This window comes from Salminus brasiliensis, chromosome 18, assembly GCF_030463535.1.
Source record: "Salminus brasiliensis chromosome 18, fSalBra1.hap2, whole genome shotgun sequence".
In the NCBI taxonomy this organism is placed as follows: Eukaryota; Metazoa; Chordata; class Actinopteri; order Characiformes; family Bryconidae; genus Salminus; species Salminus brasiliensis.
Window position 1 is genome coordinate 2,939,908 of NC_132895.1, and position 26,984 is coordinate 2,966,891.

At 34.4% G+C, this 26,984-nt stretch overlaps 1 protein-coding gene across 1 annotated transcript in view; it reads left to right on the forward strand.

Moving 5' to 3' along the window:
- The window catches only part of cngk (cyclic nucleotide-gated potassium channel), a 29,792-nt gene that overhangs the window by 89 nt on the left and 2,719 nt on the right, over positions 1–26,984 (forward strand). The window contains exons 1-32 of the mRNA XM_072662477.1: positions 1–239; positions 586–685; positions 1,635–1,720; positions 1,825–1,909; positions 3,083–3,260; positions 3,340–3,504; positions 3,746–3,892; positions 4,071–4,133; positions 4,526–4,640; positions 5,624–5,760; positions 6,480–6,560; positions 7,372–7,402; positions 8,416–8,529; positions 8,624–8,796; positions 9,643–9,785; positions 9,875–9,984; positions 10,253–10,385; positions 10,706–10,822; positions 11,465–11,564; positions 12,399–12,545; positions 13,177–13,239; positions 14,174–14,295; positions 15,957–16,603; positions 16,901–17,004; positions 17,813–17,956; positions 18,039–18,200; positions 19,470–19,619; positions 20,849–20,982; positions 22,369–22,565; positions 23,773–23,993; positions 25,071–25,345; positions 25,685–25,806. The exon at positions 1–239 is cut by the window's left edge and continues 89 nt beyond it. Of these exons, the coding sequence (XP_072518578.1) occupies positions 1–239; positions 586–685; positions 1,635–1,720; positions 1,825–1,909; positions 3,083–3,260; positions 3,340–3,504; positions 3,746–3,892; positions 4,071–4,133; positions 4,526–4,640; positions 5,624–5,760; positions 6,480–6,560; positions 7,372–7,402; positions 8,416–8,529; positions 8,624–8,796; positions 9,643–9,785; positions 9,875–9,984; positions 10,253–10,385; positions 10,706–10,822; positions 11,465–11,564; positions 12,399–12,545; positions 13,177–13,239; positions 14,174–14,295; positions 15,957–16,603; positions 16,901–17,004; positions 17,813–17,956; positions 18,039–18,200; positions 19,470–19,619; positions 20,849–20,982; positions 22,369–22,565; positions 23,773–23,993; positions 25,071–25,345; positions 25,685–25,806 (4,805 nt within the window). The remainder of the gene's footprint in view (positions 240–585; positions 686–1,634; positions 1,721–1,824; positions 1,910–3,082; positions 3,261–3,339; positions 3,505–3,745; positions 3,893–4,070; positions 4,134–4,525; positions 4,641–5,623; positions 5,761–6,479; positions 6,561–7,371; positions 7,403–8,415; positions 8,530–8,623; positions 8,797–9,642; positions 9,786–9,874; positions 9,985–10,252; positions 10,386–10,705; positions 10,823–11,464; positions 11,565–12,398; positions 12,546–13,176; positions 13,240–14,173; positions 14,296–15,956; positions 16,604–16,900; positions 17,005–17,812; positions 17,957–18,038; positions 18,201–19,469; positions 19,620–20,848; positions 20,983–22,368; positions 22,566–23,772; positions 23,994–25,070; positions 25,346–25,684; positions 25,807–26,984) is intronic.

Consider the following 26,984-nt stretch of genomic DNA (forward strand, 5'->3'; position numbering starts at 1 on the left):
ATACTTTCTTGATTCCATCTTCATACTGAACATCATCTCACGCTTCTGGATTGGTTATGAGAGTCATGGTATAGTTATAACAGACCCCTCACGGGTTCGGTGGACCTACCTCAGAACATGGTTTGTGATGGATCTGCTGTCTGTTCTTCCACTTGAAACGTTACGTTACACGTACCCTCAACTGCACTTCATGCATTTCAACAGATGCCTGAGAGTGTTTCGGCTGTTCGACATAATATGTAAGTTGTCTTCCCCCATGCCCAGTGATTAAATCTAATCTAAAAAAGAATGAATTAAAGAATACCACCAGTTGAATACCATTAAGAAAAGCAGTATAAACTATATATAATAAAATATTTTACATGGATATAGGTTATATATCATTTTTCTGTGATCAAGTGACTTTTATTCATTTCAAATTCTATAGAATTGAGACTTGTTTAACACTATGTGTAACAAAACTATGGTATCAAATGTAAGTAAATGTGAACAGCAGTGTCACTTTTTTTAGAATTAAGTGTTGCGTGGGTTAAATTAATTTATAACTTAGTGCATAGTGCCTTATTTCTTTTTTTCCATTTCTAGCCTCCTTCAGTAATGAGCCAGACACCAACAAAATCTATGTGCAGCTTTTAAAGTCCTCTTCAATTATAGCCCTTTGCGTCCAGATCTCTGCATGCATCTGGTGAGTCTGATTAAGAAGCGAATCATCGCTGCGATGTAATAACCAATGAACCAATAGAAGTGCTCTAAAATGACTTGGAATAAAATGCTTTTACAGTGACTTCCACTAAACATTTTTTTTCTTCTGTACAAATTGCCAATCAATTGTTTTGTTTTATTATTTTTTGCACATTACACACAGAACCTGACATCTGTTTATTATATTGTGTTTACATGTTTTGCTTATCATTCACATCATTTGTGGCACAAATGTTTGGCACACCTGCAAGGTCCATCTTTGACAACTTTCAGCCAAAATGTTTCAGGTAGCTAAAGTTTCGGTTCTTCCCTTGTCAGGTTTCCCATGGTCATGCAAAATTCCTGTAATATAGAAAAGCATTTTTCCATGCCTTGAAAGGTTTTAGTAAATGCAGCTGGAAATCTTGGCTTTTGTGTTTCATCCTCAAATGCAGTGGCTCTCAAACTTATATTATTATAATTTATAATAATTATAATTTAATTGATTTATATACCAAAGACACAACAGATGTCAAAACACTGCATTTAGACCCATATCAGAAATCACATTCAATGTGGCATCTACTCACTAACTGATGTCTAACTAACAAACTATTTTAACTATTATTAATTATTGTTGAAATACTGGATTTAGTGTCATACATAGCTAGAGGAATGATATGGAGTGTTGGCAGCCTAATAACGATTAGACAATAATGATTTTTGCACTGTTTGCAAATTACATTTTTGCTTATCAAAATATAGATTGGAGGAACAAAAACTCCCTTTTTTTAATTGGTTAATAAAATAAAATATTTTATTTCTGAGGTGTTTTCAGAGGGAGAAACCTGCTGCTGCCTGAATGTTAAATGTTTGTAATGTAATGGAAATCAGTGTTTCCTCTCCAGCACTGGCAGCTATTCTATTGATGATATTGTACTTTCTGTTGACAGGTTTAATCAGGTATGTGAGGCTGCTTATGATGGTCATCCAAGACATTGCCGAAAAGCACAGAACTGGTTGAATTTGGTACCTGAATGTAAGTTATTTATTATTCTTCATTTTTTTTTTTTTATGCATGAAATGAAACTAGAGCTTTCCTTATTAAATAATAATTTAAAATTTATTTGTTTAATCTTACAGTTTCAACTAATTTGACAGGAACCACAGATTTGAAATATTACACTATGGCTTTATATTGGTCAATAATTACATTGACCAATGTTGGGTAAGTAAATATTATAATAATGAGTATTTGCTAAATATCAGTTTAGCAAGAATGCACACATTATTGTTATCAAAGTTTTAAAAATGATTTGGGTTTACTATACCATTGCAACCTACAGAATAACTACCCTTACAAAGGTTTATGAGTGGTTTAATAGTTTATTTTAATGGTTTATTAATTAATGGTTACTAATTAGACCATAGTGCACTTTATTTCATTAAGCCACAATACAACTTACAAATCTTTAGTTTTAGCACAAATAAAAAAGCAGCACTAAACTGTTACCAGACAGTGAGCCCATATTCATCCCTATTTGTAACAGCTGTTGCTGCTTTAGGATCAGGGTTGGTCTTTGAGTCAGAAAATTTGTAACATTTTCTCTACTTTAGTGTAATGTGTTTCTACTTTTGTCATTTATTAATGAGTTATTAACACTTATAAACACCAAAAGGGGCTTTATTGTAAAATGTAAAAAACATGAACAAAATGTGAAGCTCAACAATATTGCTTAGAGCTCAGAATATGAATGTATTCAATTTATATGTTAAACTAGGCTGAGCTTTAGTGAGCTTTTACTAAAAGTTCCTGTTGGCCAATGGCTCTGCTTTACTCCAGAGTTTCTTTGGCCGATCAGACGTAGATGTAGATGTAATGCATAGTAGCAGCATAATAAGGTTTACATTTATTTAGTGTGCAAAACAATCCAAATTTAGTGGGTATGTGAACCTTTAGTATGGATCAATTTGAAGGTAGAATACATCCTGTGCTTTAAGAACATAAACGTGAATATATGATTTATTATGGAAAGTAAAGTAAGATAAGATAATGATACATACGCAAAAGTATGAATCAGAAAAAAATTATAAACATATTCAAATGATCATATTTAAAAGTCACCACATTGTTGTTATGGGTCATTTTGTACTTTCTCTGTGCTTTCAACACCATTCAAAAAGTACTTCCTTTAAAAAGTTCCTTCTATAACATATTCCTGCACGATAGTAACTGTTTTAGTCTGCAGCCAATGACTTACATGTGAAAGAATGTCATTATTAATCTTATGTAATGTTCAGTATTCAGTATTCAGTGTTTAGTTTTATTTTTTTTTTAAAGTTCCAGATGTCATATCTGTTCTGTATTTAATTAATTATTTTTTTGTCTAATATTGATCAGATATGGGGAATTGCATGCAATGAATGAAGATGAAGTCGTTGTTGCATCAATTGTAATGGTGATTGGATTGATTGCCTTCAACGGCGTCATTATGGCTGATTTGAGCTCAATCATCAGCAATCTGGACAGACGAAGAGGAAGATTTTGCCACAGAATGGAAACGATTTGCCTTTACATGGTTTGTGTAAAGTATTGTTTTTGTTTATTTTTTGTTTAGAAGTCATGATTACCAGCTTACTTGTTTTTTTTTATTATAGAAAAGCATGGAATTGCCAGAGGAAGTTCAAACATGGGTACAGAAATATTATCACTATCTCTGGATATACCAGAAGGGCAGAAATGTTGAGGGGCTATTTGATGATCTTCCATTTGCCTTGCACTCAAATGTCTCAAGTGCTCGTTACAACACTCTGATGAAAAAGGTGAGCTCTCATTTAGCTAGCTGAGGTCCTCTTCTTTTTTATAGCTGGTGAAAAAAAATAGTAAGGCCACTTAATTCCCAGCTTTTTTAAGTTCAATTTAAGGCATTAGTGAACTAGCTGTGAAGAAAGTTGCCTTACAGTACATTTGAGATCCAGCCTGTCAACAATTCAACAAGTGCAGTTGTACTAATGTAACTGTATGACAATTAAAGCACAAACATACATATTTTATTTTTTTAAGTGCAAATTGATAAAAGGAACAGACGATGGATTTCAGAGTGCTCTGTCACTGAAATTTAAAACCCAGACATTTAATCCCGGACAAATTTTGGCCAGGCCTGGAGAAATTAATCAGAATCTGTATTACATTGAGCATGGACTTGTACAGGTATGTAGTGGCTGGCTTAGGTAATACTTGCTCTTATTGTATTTAATATTCTTTTTGCAAAATAGTATTTAATAAATCACAGAAGTATTAAATTACTAAACACGGAAGTGAAATGCTTAATTTATTGAACGTATGATGATGGTAGAAACATGCCTATAATATAATATAATATTTTCAGGTTTTTGAAGAAGATCAGAATGAAACAATTGCTACGTTGTTGCCTGGCTCCTTGATTGGTGAGGTATGAGATTGGTGAAGTATGAAATACTTACTGGGTCCACCTTAGACCTGAATAATTGTTCATTGTAAAATATTGTGCTGTGGACAGCATTCAAGTTAGTGTATTGTACAAGAGGCTATGTAAATAAACAATGACATTTTTTATTGTCATTGTTTTAATAGTTGGATCTGACCTTACGATGTGATTGGTTGAATTATGTTATATGAATTCTAATACATGACTGGTTTTTATTATTAATATTTTTTATAATCATTGGTATTAGATGTTTTCAAGTATTGTGTATTTTTTTGTAATTGTGTAATTTTAAGCATTAAATAAATATAGTTCAGTGTAATGTTCCCAATAATTTTTTGGGTGGATCTCATAATCTTCATCCATGTCTTTTTCTGCAGGTCTTTTTGATGTACAAAATTCCAAGAAATGCCACAGTTTGTGCTGCAACATTGTGTGAAATTTGTATACTGGAAAGGAATGATTTGCTTACACTCTTTGCTGATTACCCAGAAGGTACAGTCATGCACATATATACTTTAGCAAATTATTGTAATTTTAATATTACAATAATAATATGCTTTGTAATTAATTAGAAAGAAAAAAAAACACATAGACAGTGCGATATATAACTCAAAGGGAAAACCTGACATTTTTAAACCATTCTTCATTTTTTTCTTCATGTTTCTGTAGGGAACTAAAGTCTCCATTTCACATTTACATTTAGTCACATTTAGTCAGCAGAGCAGCCATTCTCTGCAGCAAATGCAGACGGAGAACTATAAGGATAAAAAAACTAAACAGGCTGCAGGAAAGCCTCTTCCTTCACACTATGAGTTGATATAAGTTGTCAGATTCAAGTTATTTCTGTGACCATTGTAGGTTTTTCTTTTATTAACCGAGGAGTACCAACACTTTTGTCCATGTGTGTACATGCGATTGGGTGAAGTTGTACTGCAGCCAGCCACCAGGGGGCATTAGAGACATGGTATTTTTACTTTTCAACTGCTGTTGTCCAGTCCACTCCTTTATGCAATCTATGCTTCACACCATCTCACTCTAATTAATTTGATACATATAATTAACCCATCATATTCTGTTTTACTTGTGTCTCTTACTTTGCATTTATCTTATTCTACTGTGTTGCTACCCACTACCCTGCTGCTGCACTCCTCACTTTAAATACATTTTTCACAAGATAGAGTGTGCGAAAGTGTTCATGTGTGGTAGCTTATTATATGAAGGTCTCTTGTTAGTCAAGGTTTGAAATGTATATTGTCTGTTACTCTACTCTACTCTGTGAGCTACTGTATGACCAAAGACAATTTTTTTGTATGCCCAAGCATACTGGCTCAATAAAGATCACTATACATAAAATAATGACCTGAGCCAGGCCTTAAAACCAGGCCTTAAAACCACTAGTTTACCATTGTATTGCTCATGTTGTTTTAAATAATAGAATTGTCTTACTTCTAACTATTTAATTTTCTTCTCCAAAGCTGGTGTTAAGATTGTGAAAGCAGCCAAGACCCGTTTACACAGTGTTAAGCATTCCATCCGAGAAGCATTTGCACTTGGAGTTGCCTCAACCCCCCACGATGTTGTATTCCATAAGGACATGAGTGTCAGTCTGAATGTAAGTAACAGTTCTATACATTAGTGCCTTTTGATTAGTTGTACTTCCTGAAATTATGGCATAAACAAATAAACACAAGTATCTCTTATATTTATAAATCATAATTTATAAACCTGCTTAATACACAACTCCCTTCTGAACCTGTTCTACAGGCTAAAGTTACCCACATGGTTACCTCTGTTGCTTACGCTAATATCACACAGGTGCCCTAGTCATGTGCCAAGTTGAAACAACTGAAAACCTAATTTTGCCTTGTTGACGGCATTGTGATGTTGCTTACATTCAGTTGTTTGTTAAAGGTAGAAGACAGTTATTAATTTCAAGTAGCTTTAGAACGCTTGTGAGTAAACATATTGCTTTGAAGTAATCATGAGCATTACGAGCCATTACTAGCCAGCCTCTGGGCTAATTTGTTTCATGCTGTTCATGTTTTAGGTAGACAGTTGCTAAGTAGCTAAGATTGTTACAAACTAATATTGTTGATTTTCAGTATTTTTAAATACTTTGTAATTATTTGTGTGTGATATTTTTATCAATGCATATAAAGAAATTTCAATATTTTATTAACAGACTACTAGGTCATGTTGTTATTCATAGGATGCTCAATATTTCAAGGTTGTACTGATATAAATTAACATGTATAAACAATGTGATATTTGTGTACATTGTTTGTGGTCACTGAAATATGATGAATCTAGATCTGTTTTATTGTATTTTAGGTAAGGGATCAGAGGTTTTTCACATCATTTATGGAAGTGTCAGCAAAGAAAAAAGCACACACAAAAACCAACGAACAAAAGGTGAGAAATAATATGTATAAATAAAAAAAAGTCTTTCAATTAGAATTAGTTTTGTTTTTCTGACCATGCTGTGATATTTATGCCAACACAACATGTGTTGTGTGTGAATCTGATGTTAGAATTTTTAATTGGAAAATTATTTAGGAGCCACCAGCACTAGCTGCTGTGACATTGCCATAGTAAATAATTGTAGCTATGGAATTATCACCTTTTTATTTGGAAAAAAAGTAGAAAATAAAGTGTTGAGGAGCTATAGGTTAATACACAAAACTGAATTTAACCACACAAAGGAGAAATATATGGAGTGCAGTTTATTCTGTGTTCTTTACTTTAAGGGAAAAGCAGTAGCTTGTAGCTCTGTAGTTGTGAAGTTCATTGAGATTAAAATATTTAAAGCAGCATTAAGCTGGTTTATTAGAAATTTTTACCTTGTGGTAATTCAGTAAACTTTTCGATATTGATTTAATAGTAATTAAAATGCTGACTAATTTAGGTGTGCAGAATACATCGCTCTAATTTCTATCCATACAAAAAGATGAAAATCAAGCATGCTAATACTTCAAGCAAAATCAACTTCAAGTTTCAACAATCAAGTTTTAGCTTAAGTACATTCTTGTTAATGTAATGTTTGTTTTAATTAGTCTTTGCATACACTAAAATGACATAGTTGGAACTAATTCAGATGTCTTTCTTTAGTTATATTGATATTTTTAAAAGAACATGAATTATTAAGTAAATGGCTCGAGTAAATTTAAGTGTTGAATGCCTCTTTTATGTGATGTTGAATTCTCTGACCTGTTTTTGTTTTCAGTGTTTTTGGCAGAAAACCATTAGCCCTGATAGTGCTTTTTCTTGGTTCTGGGATGTATTTGTGCATTGTAGCATCGCTGTTTCAATTTTTATTCAAACATGGGTCATTTTCTTCACCAACAACGAGGATACAACTGGTATGTGTAAGATGTTTACTATAACAATTTGTACATTTCATGTTACAAACAGTTTTAACAGTTTATTACCAGTGTTGGCCAAACACTGAAGCAGTACTGTGAACAGGGAAAATTACACTTTTACATTTTTTTTATGTTGAATGAAGGATAAATACCACACTTTATACTTTTACATCGTATTTGACCAGATTGAAGGTTTCTTTAGATACAACCATGTGCCAAGTGCTGAAAGTTTCAAAGTGTAAAACACTTTATTCAAGACTAAAATGTGACGGAGGCCTGCATTGGTCCCATGTGGTCTCACTGTTATAATTTCTATAGATTTCTGTAGTTGTTTTGTATAATATTCCTTTAATCCTACAGAATTGCAGTACTTATAAATGTCCCTTAATAACTATATTAAGGTAACCCCCCTTAGTCTAAGTGTAGTCAGTTAGCCAAATATGTTCAACGTCTGAAGTTTGCTTATTCAGTTTTGTGCTAAACATGTCTTAGTTGATGATGAAGGATAAAGGGACAATTTGTAAATTCAATTTTTCACCAAACTTTCGCTCTTCATACTTGCTCATACTTGCACATAAAAGCACATGTAACTTTTATTTTAATTTTTTTTAATTGTAAAAAAGGAAAAAGTTTACTTTAATTTTATTTACTTCAACTTATATTATTATACTTTATTTATTTTGTATATATTTTTTATTATTAATTTCTTTTTTGTTATCTTTATCTATTGGTGAATGGAGGGACAGCAAAGTAAGAATTTCATTGTACAGCGTAACTGTCTGTTTCGGCTGTGCATATGACAATAAAACTCTTGAATCTATGAATTAAAGTGTATATCATGTGTATCTCAGAATACTGTTTTAGTAATTGTTTAGAATGTGAAGTAATGTCCTTTTAATTTTCAGGATTTTACAGGGAAGGCTGGGGTGCCTTTTATCTTGCACTGTGTTGTGTGGCTGATCTTGTTGCAGCAACTGACATACTTGTGACACTTCGCACTGAAGTTGTAACCAAAGATGGTAATGTTACATTTCTTTTAGAAATGTTATGAATGAGACATTTGGTTCAGCGTGTTTTAACCTCTTTTCTTTTATTTGATTTCTTCTTGTACAGGATATTTGTCAGATTTCTCAGAATTATTTAAGCACTACAGAACATCGTGGAACTTTTATTACGATGTCCTCTCTGTGTTTCCTTTTGATTTAATTGCTTTTTCTGAGGACGGGACTGATCACTGGATAATGTTAGGCTATATCAGATGGAATCGAATTCTATGGCTTCGCAAGGTAAAGCGATCTCTAATGTGTGTGTGTTTTTTTTTGTATTATCAATTATTTTCTTATAGTATCTATGTGGTATTCTATGGTGTATCTTTCATAAATTACTCATATGAGACAGTGAATATGTCCATAAGTAGAGAAACTAATTTTTTTAAATGCACATTTAGTTGGATGCCACGTCGTGTGTTCAACACATGTTGAATGTGTAACGTTAACCATCTGCATATCTAATGTGTAGTCATGTATATCCTGTGTCAGTGTGCTAATACGTAAAGGGCTGAAGGCTACTAAACAACAGACTTCTGGATGTAAGAAGGATCAATCATGGGTTTAGGGACCAGATGTTAGTTAAACACTGTTTGAAAGGCATATGCAGTTTAGTTCTGCAAATTCAGGACCTCACCTTTAAAAGATTTTGACTGAAAGAACTTGAATTACTTGTTGGCTGCATGAACCTCAAAACTAATGTACCAAATATTAGATGCCAAACATCTGTTTGATTAGTAGGGGAGAGAAATAGAGGAACAGTAGTGTACATTTTTATTATTAAAAAAATAATAATTAGACTTGACTGTCAGTACTAAATTAAAATGTAGTTTTAGACATGGTAAAATAATATGGAAGTAAAGTTTATAGAATTCTGGTCTTTCTGAACTACACATTTACACAGAACCTTGTGTGGATGTGTTGGTATAGAATATATTATATATGATCTTATTTGTAACTGTGCCTGAAATAGTGTAATTTATAATATATAGCGCTATTTCAGGCACTGTTACAAATAAGATCATATAGAATATATTCTATAGTGTTTTTATTCCTTCCTGTAAATCAGTATCATTCTGATTTCAGATTTATGTGTATTTTACCAACAAGGAGAATGACATGGAACACAATTCATTCAACCAAAGGATTGCAAAATGTATTTTCCTTTTAATTTTCTCTGTTCATTTCTGTTCTGGATTAGTGTACGTATCAGCCTGTGACACATTTAGGTAAGTTATTTATCTAGTCTATTTAACGACCACTGGTAATTAACATGCACACAATTTCACAGTTACTCATATGTGACCATTCTTTGAAGGTGTGATGAGAATTCATGGGCCTGGCATATTGGACTCAAGGCTAATAAGTCCAACTTCTATCACTATATGTATGCTGCGTACTTCGCCACAACAACAATGACATCAACTGGTAGGATTGTACTTTTTTTGTTGATGCTTTATAAATAATCTTTTGTAAATTCAACATTAATAATAAGCATAGAAGTTAATACCTGAAGTTACACACAATCGTTCTATACAGTTATATTTTTTCTTGATAGTTTTACACATTTTGTCAAGTTTCCGTTTTGGAGGTTTTGCTTAATAGCCCAGAAGCAAGCTTTTAGCAGATTGAATGTATATTTATATGAGATATAGTAAATGTTAATTCATTATTCACATGTCTGTTTCTATTGCAGGATATGGTGACATAGTCCCCAACTCAATGAAAGAGCGCATTGCCTCAACAGTTGTTGCCTTTATTGGTCTATTTGTTTTTAACTATATCATCAGTCAAATTTATGCCACACTAGGCAGTAAAGATGCAAACAGGTACTATCCCCCGTCTACAAGATGCACAGTTTTACATTTGGTTTCAGTAAAACCCTAACAAACTGTTATACAGTGTCTTATTCAGTATTCAGATCATTTGACTTGTGTGCTTTGGAAATAATTCACATTCTTAAATGTATATTTTTCCTATGGATTCATACACTCATAACTGCCAACAGAGAAAGAAAATCTAGTAAAGTAGCAGTCTTAGCAGATATTTAATCAGTTAACAATTTCAGATTTCAATTTATAGTTAGCTTTTTATTTTATTGAATTATATTTATATAAAACATGTATTCAGTGAACCTTTTTACCTTCAGGGCAACTTTCCAGAATCTCCTTTTAGCAATACGTCTTTTCATGAAACAACATGATCTAAGTGAATCCCTGCAGCAGCGAGTGATTGAATACATGAGTCTCCTTTGGACAAAATACCAGTAAGTCTTGTGCGTAAATGTGCCAGATTTAGCCAAATGGCTAATCTTCATCTGCAGCCATTGGGGAGGCTGATAATATTAAAAAAAACTTTCTGTCTCTGACAGAATATAAAATCACAAACACTTATTACAACACACATTATCTATAAAACAGTTACATAAATTACAACACATTTGACATTTGCTTTTTTTCCTCTATTGCTTTTATTAAGGATTCTACTAAAAGAGGTGCATTATACATGTTAACTGAGAAGCATTGTCAGCATAACATTGTCAGTGCTTTTCATTTAACATGTATAATGCACTTCTTTTAGAATAATTACTAAAAGCAATAGAGGAAGTTTGCAAAGGGACATTTCAGCAAATATTAGGTGTCCTGTAAGTCTGTTTTTGACCATGTGTTGATTTCAGGAAAAGCCCCAAAAAACTTATGCCCAAGGTACTTGTTTATTTATATTTAAATGTATTGAAACACCACAACTGTATGTAATAAAGGCAATAGGTTGCTAGTGATGAATCTTGTCATGCCTGCAGTACAGCTATTCTGCCATTTTAAAGTTATGTAGTATTCTCAAGGCAGGTTCTCCGCTAGTATAAAATGTTTATACTATATTGAGACTTTTGTGTGGTTTTGGTCTTCAGGGGAGAAGCACATCCAAGAGGGCCGTTTTTAATGAACAACTTGCCAGTTGAGCTAAAGCAGACTGTTCTCATCAATGAGAGAGGGAAGCTACTGTCACAGGTCAGTTTGTCATTTACAATTGTGTCATTAATGACATTCAAGTGTGACACTAAATTGTTTTATTAATCACGTCTGTTTTGCAACACAAACATCAGTCGAATATAAGAGACTATGATGACATTTGTTATCTAACAAGGTCTGCAAATGAAGTGTATGCACATATAAGTCTTATTCATTTTGAGAGCTAACTTCAATACCATGAGCTTAGTTGATACATGGTCTTCCACTTAAGGCTTCTAAAGTAAACAGTGAGATCAGTCCATTACCCCCCAAGTGTATATTTAAAAGGGATAATGTTGCATTCATTTATTTACAGTCTAGTTGTTACATAGTGTTACATAGTTGTTACATAACACATAGTGTTGCAGTCAGTTGCAGTCAGTTGCAGCACTGACAAAAAAGGATGTTTTCCAGACAAACAAAAAAATGTCTACTGAACAGTCACACCATCATGTGTTAGATTTCTTCACAGTGTCAATAATGCAAATCTAGTGTTGTTCTCTAAGTAATCAGTAATGGTAAGTTTCATTGAAGACTATTTGGCCTTAAAATATCTTACATATATCTCATCATTACTGGATCATGAACCTCAAAACTGTTGAAAAACAATGTCTCAGACAGTAAGCAACATGTTCATTTCTTTTAAGAACTTTTTCTACTGTAGCTTTTTAGGCCATTACTTGATCGGGGGGGGCAAAACATGCATCTATGTAATGTGACACTTGGTTTTACTATGCAGTTGGAAGTAGGAAAGTTAATCGTTTTATAAATGAGAAAATATTATTTTTATTTTATTTTGTAAGATTTTACAGTGTTGTTTTGTACCTTCCACAGATTCCTTATTTTGAGCAGGCAGGAAAAACATTTATAGGAGATCTTTGTTCATCATCTGTGATTTACTATTTTCCTCGAGGGGAAATCATTCAATACAGTGGAACCATTACTCGAGAGCTTTTTTGTATTCGACGAGGAACATGTCAGGTAAGCAACAGAAAGGGTTATTACTTTTTATCTTTAATAAGTAAGTGGTATAACTAGGTTATATTTGACAGTTCGAAATTGAAAATCTTGTACAGTTTTACAGTGTAGGCCATTAAATAAACTTCAATCATAATTAAGAAAATCAAACTGACAATAATGGATATCTAGGTTACAAATCATTCGTTGTAAAAATTAAACTGTTACCAGAGATAGGTTGAACAAATTATTAAATGAAGGAATTTCAACAATTATTTTTATGTCATGAGACAATTAAAGGAGGCATGTAATTAGTTCTGCTATATCATTTAAGGGGTAGGGTTAGGGTTAGGTACGCCCTGCTAAACATTTTTAAAATGTAAAAAAAAAAGTTAGCCTAGTTATAAAAGTTATATCTGCTAAATATAATTTATTTTACTCCAACATTTATTTATTCATTATTAATAACATGACATGTTAGATCATTGATTTCTGCTGAAAATTCCTGTATGTTTTAATATCATAATATATAGATTGGAAAAAAAAAACTAAATATCATGCATGCCTACTTATAATCACTTTAACTACTAAGAATTTAGAGAAGGAACTTTGTATATATGACTGTGCATAGAGTTGTTCTGTTATTATGATGCAGGTTTTAACTGATGACTTGTCAGAGATTGTTGGTGTATATGAAGAGGGAATGTACTTTGGAGAGGTAATGTTTACACTTTACAGAAAATGAAAAAAACCACCCATTTTTGTGTATAATTAATTTGATTATATTTTTTTATTCTGCGAGATTTAAGTTATACAGACTTGTATAAATCATGTTAGTGTTTTAGTTTATAAAAGTCAAATATATAATAATAATTTATATAAGAGGGGCACCAGTCCAATGAACAATATGATTAATTTGTTTATTTGAATTATGTTTGCCTTAATCTTGTTGGGTAAGTACAATCATATACAAAAGTTTATATACATGTTTTTAAGTCTAAGCAAGTGAACCACTTTTCTACATGAAACTAAAATAATAAAATTTACATTTTTTCTTTACAATTTAGAGCATACTTTGTGTTTATTTGCTGACATGAACATGACATGAAATGTGCCATTAGTTTTATACATACCATGACATGAAGTATGTTATCTGCACATTTCTTTCTTATATATATCTTAATGGATGATCAGGCTGTGCCATACTTGAAGCTCAAGGGCTTTTCGTACAGATCACATTTTAAACATTACCATAAGGTCATCATCCACAACTACGCCAAGGCTTTATGAAGTTCAGCTCAGGAAGTTCTTGAAGAGAACTTCTCCTTGAGGACCTGTAGGTTCAGTGATGCTCAATATTGCTGAGGTTGAGCTTCAGGTGATGGGGTCTATTCATGACGGGATGCAAGCGAGACATATCAAGACACAAGTAGAAACCTGTTTCTATTTGTGCATGTTTCTATAATGTGCATTCTGTCACAGTGCTATATTGTTTTCCAGTAGATATTCTACATATATACATATACACTGATGGCTGAAATTGTTTGCTACATTTATTCTTGTCTTTAGTTCCTTTAGTCAGTTGATTTAATCACCCCTGCCTCTCCTCTCTCTCTCTCTTTGTATGTGTATGTTGGTATCGGATGCTTCAGGCAGGATTTTTGTTTGGAAAACAAGCCTTAATGACAGTTCATGCAAAGACCTACTGTGAAATCGTGGTCATAGAGTTTGAAAAGGTCCAAACCATTCTCGAGAGATATCCTGTAATTAAAAGGTAAGCTACGCCCACCTAACTGGTAATCAGCAAAAGCATACACTCTAAGTTCTAAATAATGTTAAAATAAGACTCTTAGACCATTTTGTCCAGCCATAGATCTATTTATGTATTCAAATAGTTATTTATTTATTATTATTATTATTTAGTTATTTATTATCTCATATATATCATTGTGTGTTTTAGCCAAATTGAGGAACTTCAGAAAGAATCAGAGTACTATTACAGTTTAGTACAAGCAGTGGAAAAAGTAATGAGCAGACAACATAAGAATTCAGAAGAAACCGAAGATTCTCAGACAGAGAAGGATTCCTCCTTCACAGAACCAAGTCACCAAAACAGAAGAAAGTCAAATTGTTGTGAGTATTTTACCAAAACTTTCTTTTTGGATTAAGAGTCATCATACAGTTTCACTGCATGTGTAGGTCAAACAACTCTTTGCAGATATTGAAGACTTTGGAAACTTTCCAATTTATGCTGGGTCAGAGGAGGAACCAAGGAAAGAAACACTACAGACACTCAGCAATACAAGACCAAGGTACCAAATCTGAATGCCTGTTTATATGCCAGATTATTTAATATTACATGCAGAAGCAGAGAGAAACTATAACTTGCTTTATATAATTTTTCACTGTACTCATGTTTACTCATGTTTTAGAGCATCTGGATTAGAATCTTAACTGATTTTAGACTGTTTTTTAATGTTTCTGTAGCATTATGAGGTTTGTGCGATAGGTCTTATGTGTATGTGTATTTTTTCAGGACTTTGAAGGAGTGGCTTCAGAACTTCTTCTTTAGAACGTGTCCATCGTTTTTTTTGATGCGGTATGAACAGAATAGGTTTTACTTAAAGTAGTTTTTTTCTGTATGCTATGTTTATGTGTACTAATGTGTGAACAGAAGGATTTGTTAAATCCCAGCATATCTTCAAAATCTTTATGTATACTATATATATATACTGAATGAAAGTGCATAGTTGTCATTTGGGAAAAAAAAACACACTCCACACTACAGAGTGACACCTCTTATGAGTGGTTTTGTAAAAGACTAACATTTTGTAAATGGGACACAGTTGCTGTGTTAATGATGCATGGGATTTAACATGTACCATTTACATTTTTATGACACATTTGTGTCATTGTTTGAGTCATCAAAACAGATTGCAGATTTAATGTAAATTTATAACATTATTAACTACTTAATTAATTAATAGTGTAATTGTAATATATAATTGCACTGGTTCAGTACAGCTATACAGTATTGTCCCTGATGGAGATGGCAGACAAAGAGTATTCAATGATGTACTACAGAAACAGCATAAAAATGAATTTTCATAAATATTAATATGGACTCACATGATTGCGTAAATTAAATAATGTATATTATCTTGGAGTTAAATTTATATGCATTCTGTATTGACAAGTTTAACTCACTCACTCCATTGAAAACTTGACACAAGTGTGGATTTAACTATTTAATTATGTGCTTGCTTAATTAAGCAAAGAGTAAGCACCCTTTTTGGTGTGCACCCTTTCTGAAGCCCTTCTGTGAGTGTGAGTGAGAATAATGCACAGCCATATTCATCTGAACAGCTAATATTTATGTGTATTCATTCATGAACAGACATCATTTGTTATAGAAAACATTGTGCTCTCTTTCAGAAACGCCATTCTGCCCAGTGATGGGTTTTACATCAAATGGGAAATTGTTCGAATAATTGTAGCTGTGGCCGTCAGCCTCATCTCCTCTCTACTTTGTGCATTTTTACACTATAAAACAGAGCTTTGGATAGTTTCTTACGTTCTTCTATTCGCCTGCTGGATAGACATATACATCCGCCTTCATGTGGCTTTTTATAAAGGCAACCTTCTCAAGCTCGACACGCTGGAAACAGCAAGACATTATGTCCATACCGGCTTTCTCCTGGATTTTATTAGTTGCTTTCCCTGGGAAGTATTGTGTCTGATGTTACCACACCTACAAAGTGGATTTTATGGCAACAATGAAATTTTACATCTGTATGCCTGCATGAGAATCCCACATGTTTTCCAGTTGTATCGCATTCCCCTGGCATACTCCTTTTGGCAGTCAGGAATATCAACAGAAAAGGCCATCCTTACTTTTCTGCGTTTTGTTTTGTATAGTATACTTTTTCTACATTTTACCACTTGCATCATCTTTGCAGCAGTCTGCCCTGTAGCAGACATGTACGGTGACACCACCAAGTATTTTTTTCCTGTTGTCAAACACAACTGCACTGAGTTATCCTGGGTGACACACTTGGACTACACAAGTGCTATCAATGCTAGTATGTATCAAGTTAAAATCTTTTGACTTAGCTCAATCATCTTGACTAGCAGCTGCTGCTAAAAGATTTAAGTAATTTAATTTTTTACCAACTTAAAGTTGACTTGTTGAGCTGCAGAATTAAACACCTATCAATGTCTCCTAAATAGAAAAGCTCCATCAAAATTAATATTACATACGTTTACATAGTATATGTACATTCAAACACTCAATTATTTTTGAGGTTGTAGCTTAATGTTGTTGTTAACGTATGTGTTAACATTGCTCACATTCAGCACTGTTGATTGTACCTTTTCAGGCACTGCCACCTTTTTTGAGCTGTATTCCCTGAGCTTATACTTTGCCACTGTTACTTTGTGTGGGACTGGATTTGGAGACATTCATCCATACCTGACTCATATGGTAAGTACAATTGAGGTAATTTTCGCTTTTACAGGTTTTACTCAATATACGCCTACCTATTATTCCCAATAACTCTGAGTCTGAGATCAATATCCTTTAATTAAATGCATAACATTTATCATCATATTTGCACAGTCACTCTTAAAGTAATGTTGGCTGGTACAGGTGTCTGTTAGCTGGTGCCGTGTGGATGGGGATCCAGCAAGCTTCCAAGCGTGTTCTCGTGTTGGCTGCCATCTCTTAGTAGAGAGATGGTGGCTGGATTTGCATGCATTGGAGTCCTTGACCTCCTAGTGTTGGGAGCATTGCTGGTGCTGGGGACGCATGCATTTCTACCCACAAAGGGGTGGATTAATTGGCGGTACCAAACTGGGAGAAAAAGAGAAAGATTGGGGAATTAGGCTCAGAGATGTTTGCCATGTGTGTTGGGAGAGCATGTTTGGGCATGTTTCAGCACAAATATGCTTAATTGTACACCAGATATTTACAATAAATACTTTGAGGATCATTCTTTGCATATTTTGAGGGGTTAATAATTTCTTACACCGTCTATGAACACGCACCATAAACAGCACTTTAAACACCTCTCTTGAGATGACAGCTAAACACTGATGATAGATATGCCATCTGCCTTAGTTCTGTAGAAAGAGAAACTGCTTATTCACTCTGTACCACTTTCCACTGTACAAGCAGAAAATATGTGGAAGAAGAGGATCTATCTGTGCATCAACAAACCGCAGCTGCATTTGCTTCCCTTATGGAAAGCTTAAAAGCCTCCATCATCCACTTTTGTTGAATATCTTCACAGAAAATTCTTATGATCTTCATCATGATTGTGGGAACATTGTATTCTGGCTGGTTATCAGGATCTTCAGCGGCTGTGCTGGCCAATGCTGATGTGTTAAGGACTGACTTTACAGAAAAAACACAGAGCATGAAATTGTTCTTGAAGGTATTGATTGAAATGTTACTAACATTTTCATTTTCATCCCTTTCGAACTGTGTTCTGTATAAAGTGTTTTCTTTTATGACAGCGTAACAAAATAACAGGAAGCTTATACAGTAGTACTTTGCATTTTTATGCATTTAAATGGATACGGACAAAAGGAATTGACGATGACACAATATTCAAGTACCTACCTTCATCACTTTCTGGTGATATATCAACTATTCTTTATGCTGATGTTATTGCAACGGTAAGATAAGGCATTTACATGTATTACAGTCAGTTATATGTAACTTATTAATTCTAATGATAAATCCATTGCTTTGTCTTGCATGCTCCAGGCATTTGGACTTAACCTGAAGAAGAAGTTAAGAGCACAATTGATGGACAGACATTTATCACCTCTGGAGAAAAAGCTGTCAGGAAAGCTTGATGTAATACTACCAGTATCTATGTTAAGTAACCGCTGATTAACATAAACATAATTACTGCTGTTATTTGCTATGTTCTCAGTACTCTCCTTTCTGGCCAACTGGTGAAACTGGGGGACAGATTTCTAGATTATAAAGTTGAAATGTCTACGAGCAGCAGCTACCGTTTATTATATTTGGTGTTTGATAATGGGGTTTAACCCTTTAGTGAGTAAGACAGTCGGGTTTTCATCCATGGCCAGCATATTACCCAAGTTGGCACTTCTGGGGGAGCGCCCATTCTAAATAACTTTGCTCCAAACTACACGCACTACATGTGATTAGCCATAACATTAACGCCACTTGCTTAATATTGACTAGGTCGCCCTTGTGCCATTAAAACAGATCAGACTCCACAAAACATCTGAAAGTATCCTGTCCTGTATTGCACCAACACTAAGTGTGTAAAGTGAGAACTCCATGGATCGCATCAAGGACCCTGTTATCAGTTCTCCAGTTGTTTTTCCTTGGAGCACTTCCTTGGGCCACTGTGTACCGGAAACACCCAACAAGACCTGTCTGGTGTTTTGGAGATGTTTTGACCCAGTTCTCTAGCTACCACAGTTCTCTAGCTACCAATTTTCTCCACTTCTTACGTCCTTTTTTTCTTGCCCACTTTTCCTGCTTTAACAAAACACCTTCAGGAATGGAGTTCCCCTTGACTGTAGATTAACAAAATCTGTGTTCTTCACTTCACCTGTTAATGTTCGGTCTGATCGTTGTATACTGAGAAGAATGAGATATAATTAGTTTTGTTAAGAATTTTATAATTGGCTATTGAATGTTGTCTACTTGCAACATTTTCAGTGCAAGATTAAACTGGTAAACAGATTTTCCTTCATGTTTGTGGAGAATATTAGTACGGCCACAGATTCTGGCTGTCAGAAATAACCAGAAATAAAAGCAGTAATTTTGTGAATATTATGTTTAGCCAAATACTGTATTTAACTTTTTCCAGCCAACTTAAATATACAGCACAAACACTGTTCACTGTCTATATGCACAGTATATTATGCTTTTTGTACTTACATACTAAACGGTATTTGCAGCAACCAATTTTTCAGACAGCCCTGAAAAAAGACAGCATAGATCGTTTGGAAACTGACTGTGGTTTCATCCGAATGTTAGCAAGACATATTCGACCATGCCTTTACAGAGCCAATGATGTGATCTGCAAGAAAGGGACATTTGGATCAGAGGTGACTTGCGTTTTCACAGCTTGTTGATTTTGTAATCAGTGAAACAGAAATGTCCCAACATTACACTTTGGACGTTATAGAGCTGTGTTTTTAAATGGATTTGTCCCTGACTCCTTTTTTGCTTATTTGTCACATTTAAGTGTCCCGGATCTTTAAACATTATATGACAGACAACTTTAATTAACATAAAACTACAGTTTAATATGATTCTTTCCTTCATTGAAAAAAGCTATTCAGTATCAACTTGCTATAAACACTCCCTGATCGAGACACTTCCTGACTGGATTACTGCAGCTCTGTTCAATCTGTACGTTGAATTGAACCTTTCCAACAATCTGGAGTTGACAGCAGTGTGTATTTATATTACTGCCCAAACAATACTGACAGATGCACACATGTGCTATTGGAAATTAGCATTATTGCAGTGGTCATTTGTGTCAGCTAAGAAAAAATAATTCAATAGAAAGCCTGTGTTTATGGTTAAGGTTTATAATAAAGCAACAGAACACGAGAGGGAGTGTTATTGTGAAATAACAGCACGACAATGATGAAGCAGACGCGAGCCGAAAACAAATAAAGTATGAAATTAATTAAATTGAGGAGTAAAAGTAGCATTTAATGTTTTGATGTTGGCATTTCCTTCTGCCAGCTTACAATTCCTTAACAAGCACCTTGCTGCAATGTCACAGTAACGAGCCCCACTCCCTCACTGCTCAGCCTGGAGGTCCTTCTCCGGCTCCTCACACAGACCAGCTAATTAAACCCCATTATCCCAGTTTTTGTGTATTTTTCTCCTGATTGTTTTAGTTTAGTTTTAGGCTGTTCTTGTTTACTTTCTCAGAGCTTTACATTGCTTCTTGGGTCTTTATATGATTTATAGCAATAGCGGTCAGTGATACAGTGTTATTTCGCCATATCATGTCATAAATGCTTTTCAATCAATCAGCTTCCGTGGCCGGAACTGACTGTTGCGTAATCTAAGCCGAAACACTATTATGTTGTGCTGGATTTATAATTTTAAGACAAATATGTGAAAAGTTAATGAAAAGATTGCATACAATCAACGGGCCCTGAAAGTTCTTGTCCTGTTCAGTGGCCTGTAATGGCTTGACAGTATTTGCCCGGCCTAAACAAACTGCATTTTTAGCTAAGAGAATTGTTCAGTGTAATTATTATTAATAATTAATACAAATAATAATGTTTGTATTTTAACATTTATCTTTTCCTAGATGTATTTCATTGACAAGGGAGAAGTTGATGTATTATCACAGAATGAACTGGACGTTGTCGTCAAACTGAGAGATGGACAGTATTTTGGAGAAGACAGTTTATTATTTGCTGAACCAAGAAACACTACAATAAGGTGAGTGTACTCAACAGTCACTGTCAGTGTTTCTGTATATAACCCAGATGTAGATGCCCTTGTAAGCTAGCAAATGATTTCTCAAATGCAGCGACACCCAAAGTCTTACCATATTAATGTTAATGTTTCAGTGGCAAGTCATCGCTATTGGACCATAGAGCGTCAGCTCAGGTTACAATTTTCAAAACACAGCCCAAACAAACACCCCTGTACAATAAAGCTAATTTCTGTGGGATTCTAGTAGGTTTTAGGTTGGACATTATTTTGGTCATTCTAGATTAACAATGAACATATGAAAGACATTCAGTGTTTGATTTGAAGAATTGAACATATTAACATATAGGCTATTTTACCTTGTATGTTGTATGTTGTATACATATGTTGTACGTAATCCTGGTTAGACTACTGCTTCTATCTACATTCAGTGATTTACTGGCTACTAGAAGGGGGTGGTGTATATCTGAGAGACAAATATCCTGATTTGACAGTTTTTGAGTTAACATTTACTGAATTGTTGTCAGCCAAGACTTAACAAAGGAATAAGCAGTACTGTTAGCTTGCAGAGTTTGAAAACAACCATAATTGGATTGCATTAAAATGAGGAGTTTTTTATTCCCAAAAATCTGAGGGTTCCTGTACTATTTATTATTATTCCTGTCATGTATTATTTTCTTTGCTACTGTAATGGTTTGAGCGTTCCTCACATAGCTCCTGAAGACATTAACACTGCACATTATCATTACAAATGAAGATCAGCCTTTGACTTCTGAGAATGAATACATTGCTTTAATTACTTTCATTCAAATATATTAATTCTGCTACATTAAGATGTTGTGGAAGATATCCATTTGTCCCATCTGTGGTAGTGAACACACATACACACCAGTGTACTACTTCCCTCAAAATCCACGGAAGACGAGCGTCCAGGCTTTTTTCTGTCCTGGCACCAAAGTGGTGGAACGGGCTGCCCCTGGGTGTCCGAACGGCCGAGTCGCTCACTGTCTTCAAACGCAAACTGAAGACCCACCTCTTCAGAGAGTACTTGGACGAATAGTTCTATGGTCGCCTTATTGTATTGTGTTTAGCAATGTCTAAGCTTAGAGGTATCCTTTGAATTATTAGTCTATTCTAACTAGCTGAGGCTTTTCTTGGGTAAATAGCAAAGCACTTTGTAAGTCGCTCTGGATAAGAGCGTCTGCTAAATGCCGTAAATGTAAATGTACTAGGGGCAGTGTGCACACACACCCGGAGCAACTCCAGCGCCCGGGGAGCAGTTGGGGGTTAGGTGCTCTGCTCATAGGCACTTTAGCTGTGATTTGAGGGAGGACAGCTGCTTTATTCAGTGTAACAAATATGTGGTGTAATTTAACCCACTTTGTTTTATAGGGCTGCAACCAACTGTGACCTGTTTGTGTTATCAAAGAAAAGTCTAGATGAAACCATTAAGTATTTTCCTGACATTTGTGAGCAAATGAGAAGAGCGTCTGCAATGAAGAAGGATCAGTTTCATCAGGGAAAAGATCAGAGGTTGAAGGGCACTAGGTCTGAATCTGCAGAGGACCTTCTCCTCAGAGATACTGGATGTAAGTTAAAGTTCAGGTTTTAAAACCTTGTGTAGTTTTTGAACACCAAACTAAACGTATTGTAAGAAAACATGTTATGAGGCAGTTCTAGGGTATATTATCAGAGACATGCTCAGGTCTTTCAGGTCCAGCATTAAGACCTTGGAATGGATTTCTTGATGCAGAGACACTTGCAGATGTTGGTAGCCAAGTGTACCCAAACTCCACAGGCAATCACCCATAACTCCGGACTTCACTGTGGAACTACACATTTGTATTTTCTTCTTTTTTTTGACAGCATTATTTTCCATTGGAACATTTATCTCCAACGTGACAATGGCCTTTGATGATGCTAAAATCAGGGCAGTGATTTTTTGCAGCCTGCTGGGGGAACTTATATAGTTCCTGTTGATAATGCATTATGTACCTTTACAGAAATTATGATGAGTTGTTGTTTTCCTAAACTGAAGTACACACTAGAACAATACTTACAGAAGCACCACGTTCACACAATGGGATGGTCAGACCACTGTTTTTTCAGGTGAATTCCGAGAGTGATCTGCTCAGCCATCATAGACCTCTAATATTGCACTGTAATGCCCCCTTGAGGCTGAACAGTCTCCCTGTATGGTTTGTGATAGTTGCTGTCTCAGCAAAATGCAGTTGCTGTTGCAGTAAAAAGTACTTTTGACCTTTAATATGAGAGCTTATTAGATAGCATAGATATTTAGAAAGCATAAAAAATTATTCACATTTTCCAATTATAATAAAATTAGGAAGTCTGAATTATTATAAATGATTGAATTAGCTTACCTGGTGTAGAGATGGTAGAGATGCATTCACCTCCTCCTTACCTTGGCTGTTAATTTCTATTCCAAGCTGTGTGGATGTCCATTTAGATCCAGTCAATCCATTTAGCATGTGCGTGGTCAGAAATGTTTTAAAAAACCCAAGTATGGCTGTTTTTGTTTAGAGGTGTGGTGCTGAGGAACACAGCTGGACTGTGCCAATTTATTTTTTGGTTTGACTGGAAATTAAATGTCCTGAAGAAGGTAGTGTTAGATGGAAGTGAGAACCCGGAAACCCGGCCCACCCTTGCTAATATACACATTAGCCATTCTGACTGCTGTTTCAAATGTATATGTTGGACCAGGTTCTGTCATTACGTTTGTAAAAATGATCTGATAACGTGTTGCACATATTAAAAATGTGATTGTTTTTCTTTCAGACCTTAAGATCTACAGGGATGCCATGGCTGAGGACGAGAGAAAACAAAAGCGTAAAGCACTGCCTCTGTGGATTCGGCTTCTGCATCTCTTGATTAGAGTTTTGGACAAAGTGATGACAATACACAACACCACAGTTAGCCCAGACAACACCATCCGTGTTGTGTATCAGTATACGTCCTGTCTGCTAATTATAATTAGTTTCTGGGCAATAACATATATGGTAAGTAAGGGAAATATTACTCAGATTCCACACTGAAATTCACACTTAAACTCTATAAACAAGCTACATTTCATCACTAAACTAAGGGTGATCTCCCAGATTTGGACAGCCAGACATTTCACAGATTACATGACCTGTTTTAGGGTGCCCCTGATGAGGAATTCCAGATTATACTAATGTGGTATCTGTTTTTCTATACTGTGAAAAAGGTCAAATAATCTGAATAGGCTTAGCAAACTTAGCAAACTTGCATGTATAACCAATTTCAGACTTTGCAGGAATTCCATAATTTATAGACAATTGTTAAGTGATTTCACAAATAATTGTTCATTCTTAAGTCACACTTCAAACTAACCAGATTAAGCAGAAATAAGATTATGTGTGATAGAGTGGTTGAGGCTTGCTGCATGCACAAAAGGACTTTATTAGGGCTAAGGCAAAACTCATGGTCAAGACATGCAGGCGTCAAAACACAGGCAGGCAGGTACATCAAATGCAAATCCATACTATAGTAGCAAAAACAAGAAGGGTGTCAAAAATCGCAAGTAAACCAAAAAAGCATCACAAGTGCAAGATCAGGTAGTGTCATTGGTAGACTCCACACCTGCACACAAAACAGAGGAGCATAAGAGCAGTTCTTATTAGTCCAGAAATAAACTGCACCAGCCCTTGTGCATGGGCTGCCCTCTGAGGCCAGCAGAGGGAGGCATTACATTATTATATTGTGAACCACATAAACATGTCACAAATGTTGTCTGAAAATGTCACTATTAAAAATTAAGCTGCAGAGGTAAATATGCTGTAAATAATTTTACATTTTTCTCTTTCTTTCTTTTTAATAACACTTGTGAACTGTAGCCTCTTGTTTTTGATCTGGATAGAGGCATCTTCTTATTCACTATGATTATTGAGTACCTTCAAATGATTGAGGTAAGTGATTAATGAGCCCATTACACTGTAATAATTCACTTGATCACATAGTCTCTCTTTGTACCTATGTAAAAACAGCAGAGCCCACCAAAATATAACCCTTGTTTAAATGGGAAACTAACTTTTGCTTCCTCTTTTTTGCTCTAGATCATTCTGAAATTCCACATCTGTTATTATGATGAAAGTGGATCGTACATCTCAAACTACAAATTGGTGTCTCGGAACTTTATGACCAGAAAAGTAGGATATGTCTTCGATGTAATTTGCTCCTTTCCATATGCATGGACTGTTCTGCACCAAATGTATGAAATGCCACCGATGATGTTCCTGCCTCTCCTTGCTTATGCCCGGACTGGCCACCTTTTTCGCATTGCAACGGCATTAGTGTTCATGTGGAATGAAGAGCAATTAATAACTTCAAAGTATGTTGATTTTCAAATGTACTTCCTTATCTTTAACCCTGTTTTTAGGACAATTACAGTAATTGTTAGTGTGTATATGTGTGTGTGTGTGTGTGTGTGTATATATATACCACACACGTGTATGTTTATATATATGTATTTATGTGTGTGTATATTTTTTATTTATAAAAAAATGTAACTAGTTTGCACAAGCAAAAACATCACCCAAGCAAAAACATAGATTTAGACCTTTCTAAATCTGTAAAAAGTGTGAAGGATTTTTTTATTATGTAGATTAAATTCTGAAATTGGTTAATGCATAAAATGTAAAATGTAACAATCATTTCTTTGTTTTTACAGTCTCATGGTCATCAGAATTATCAAGACCACGGTGAACACAATACTTTTAATTCACTGTATTGCAATGTCGTTTGTTGCATTTGTGATACATTTTGGAAATCAGTCATGGCTGAGTGAATTTGGTAAGATTTATTCCTTTTAAATAAATGACGTTTTGATTGATGGTTCAGGGAAACACTAAATGACTACTGTGGTTTCTGCTAGCTTTGCCGTCTTAAAGATCAGCATAATCAGCTTGTAACTACTAAAATCTGTACAAGGTGTGCATGGTATGCAGTTTAATGCTATTGTGGCAGTAGCATGCTCGTACTGTTAGCACTTAAGTATAGTTATAGGTGTAGCTGAAATTCATCAATGTTATTTTACTCTGAAAGATTTGTCAGCAGTAAGGTTTCTACAGAGAATTACTATATTATGTTACTGTACATTGCAGTTTAATTCAGTACTTATGCACTATACTGCAATTGATAGCACTGTTCTATAAAAATACTGCAGTTAACATTTTAAAATAAAATATACAGTGTCCTGGATATGAAGATTGCCTCAATAAATTATCGGGACTGTAAATTAAGATTAAGATATGCATATGGATATGAATATTTTTTACTGAGAACCTACTGCCTGTTAATTACTTTTTACTTTCAGTTTATTAGTATATTTTTACAGTATATATTTGAATACTGTATAGAAAGATTGCGTAAAAGATACTAAAATATATACTGTAAACTAAATTAACGTAGCCACTATTGTTTACCTAATACCATAATACAACACAACTGGACATAAACTATTGCCAGGGGCTTATGTGCAGATACATACAATACATACCTTTAGATGTCTGTAGCTGTCTGCATGTCTGCATGTAGCTCATGCAGAACATGGTTTAGATATACAATTAGCGGTTTATTAATGATTCAGTGAAATTAAGTTATGAGATATGCATACTTTCAGATATCAGACAATAATAGTTGAGTTTGCCACAAACATAGTCATGTATGATACAGCTAGTAGTTAATGCTTTGATTACTCCAGTCACATGAAACAATAAGGATACAAACTTGTGAAAGAATGTATGAAAAATATGGATTGAGACTACAAGATTTATATAAAAAAAAAGAGAAATATATACAGATATAATAAATTGCAGTAGAATATATAGAGATATGAATATAGAGATATGAATAACTATATATAGACAATATACACAATATACACTCTTTATATAATATGTGATCAATAGGAGTGCAATGTAAACATGTGATAGCAGTGTAAAAACTTAAACTGTTCAAATACTAACCTG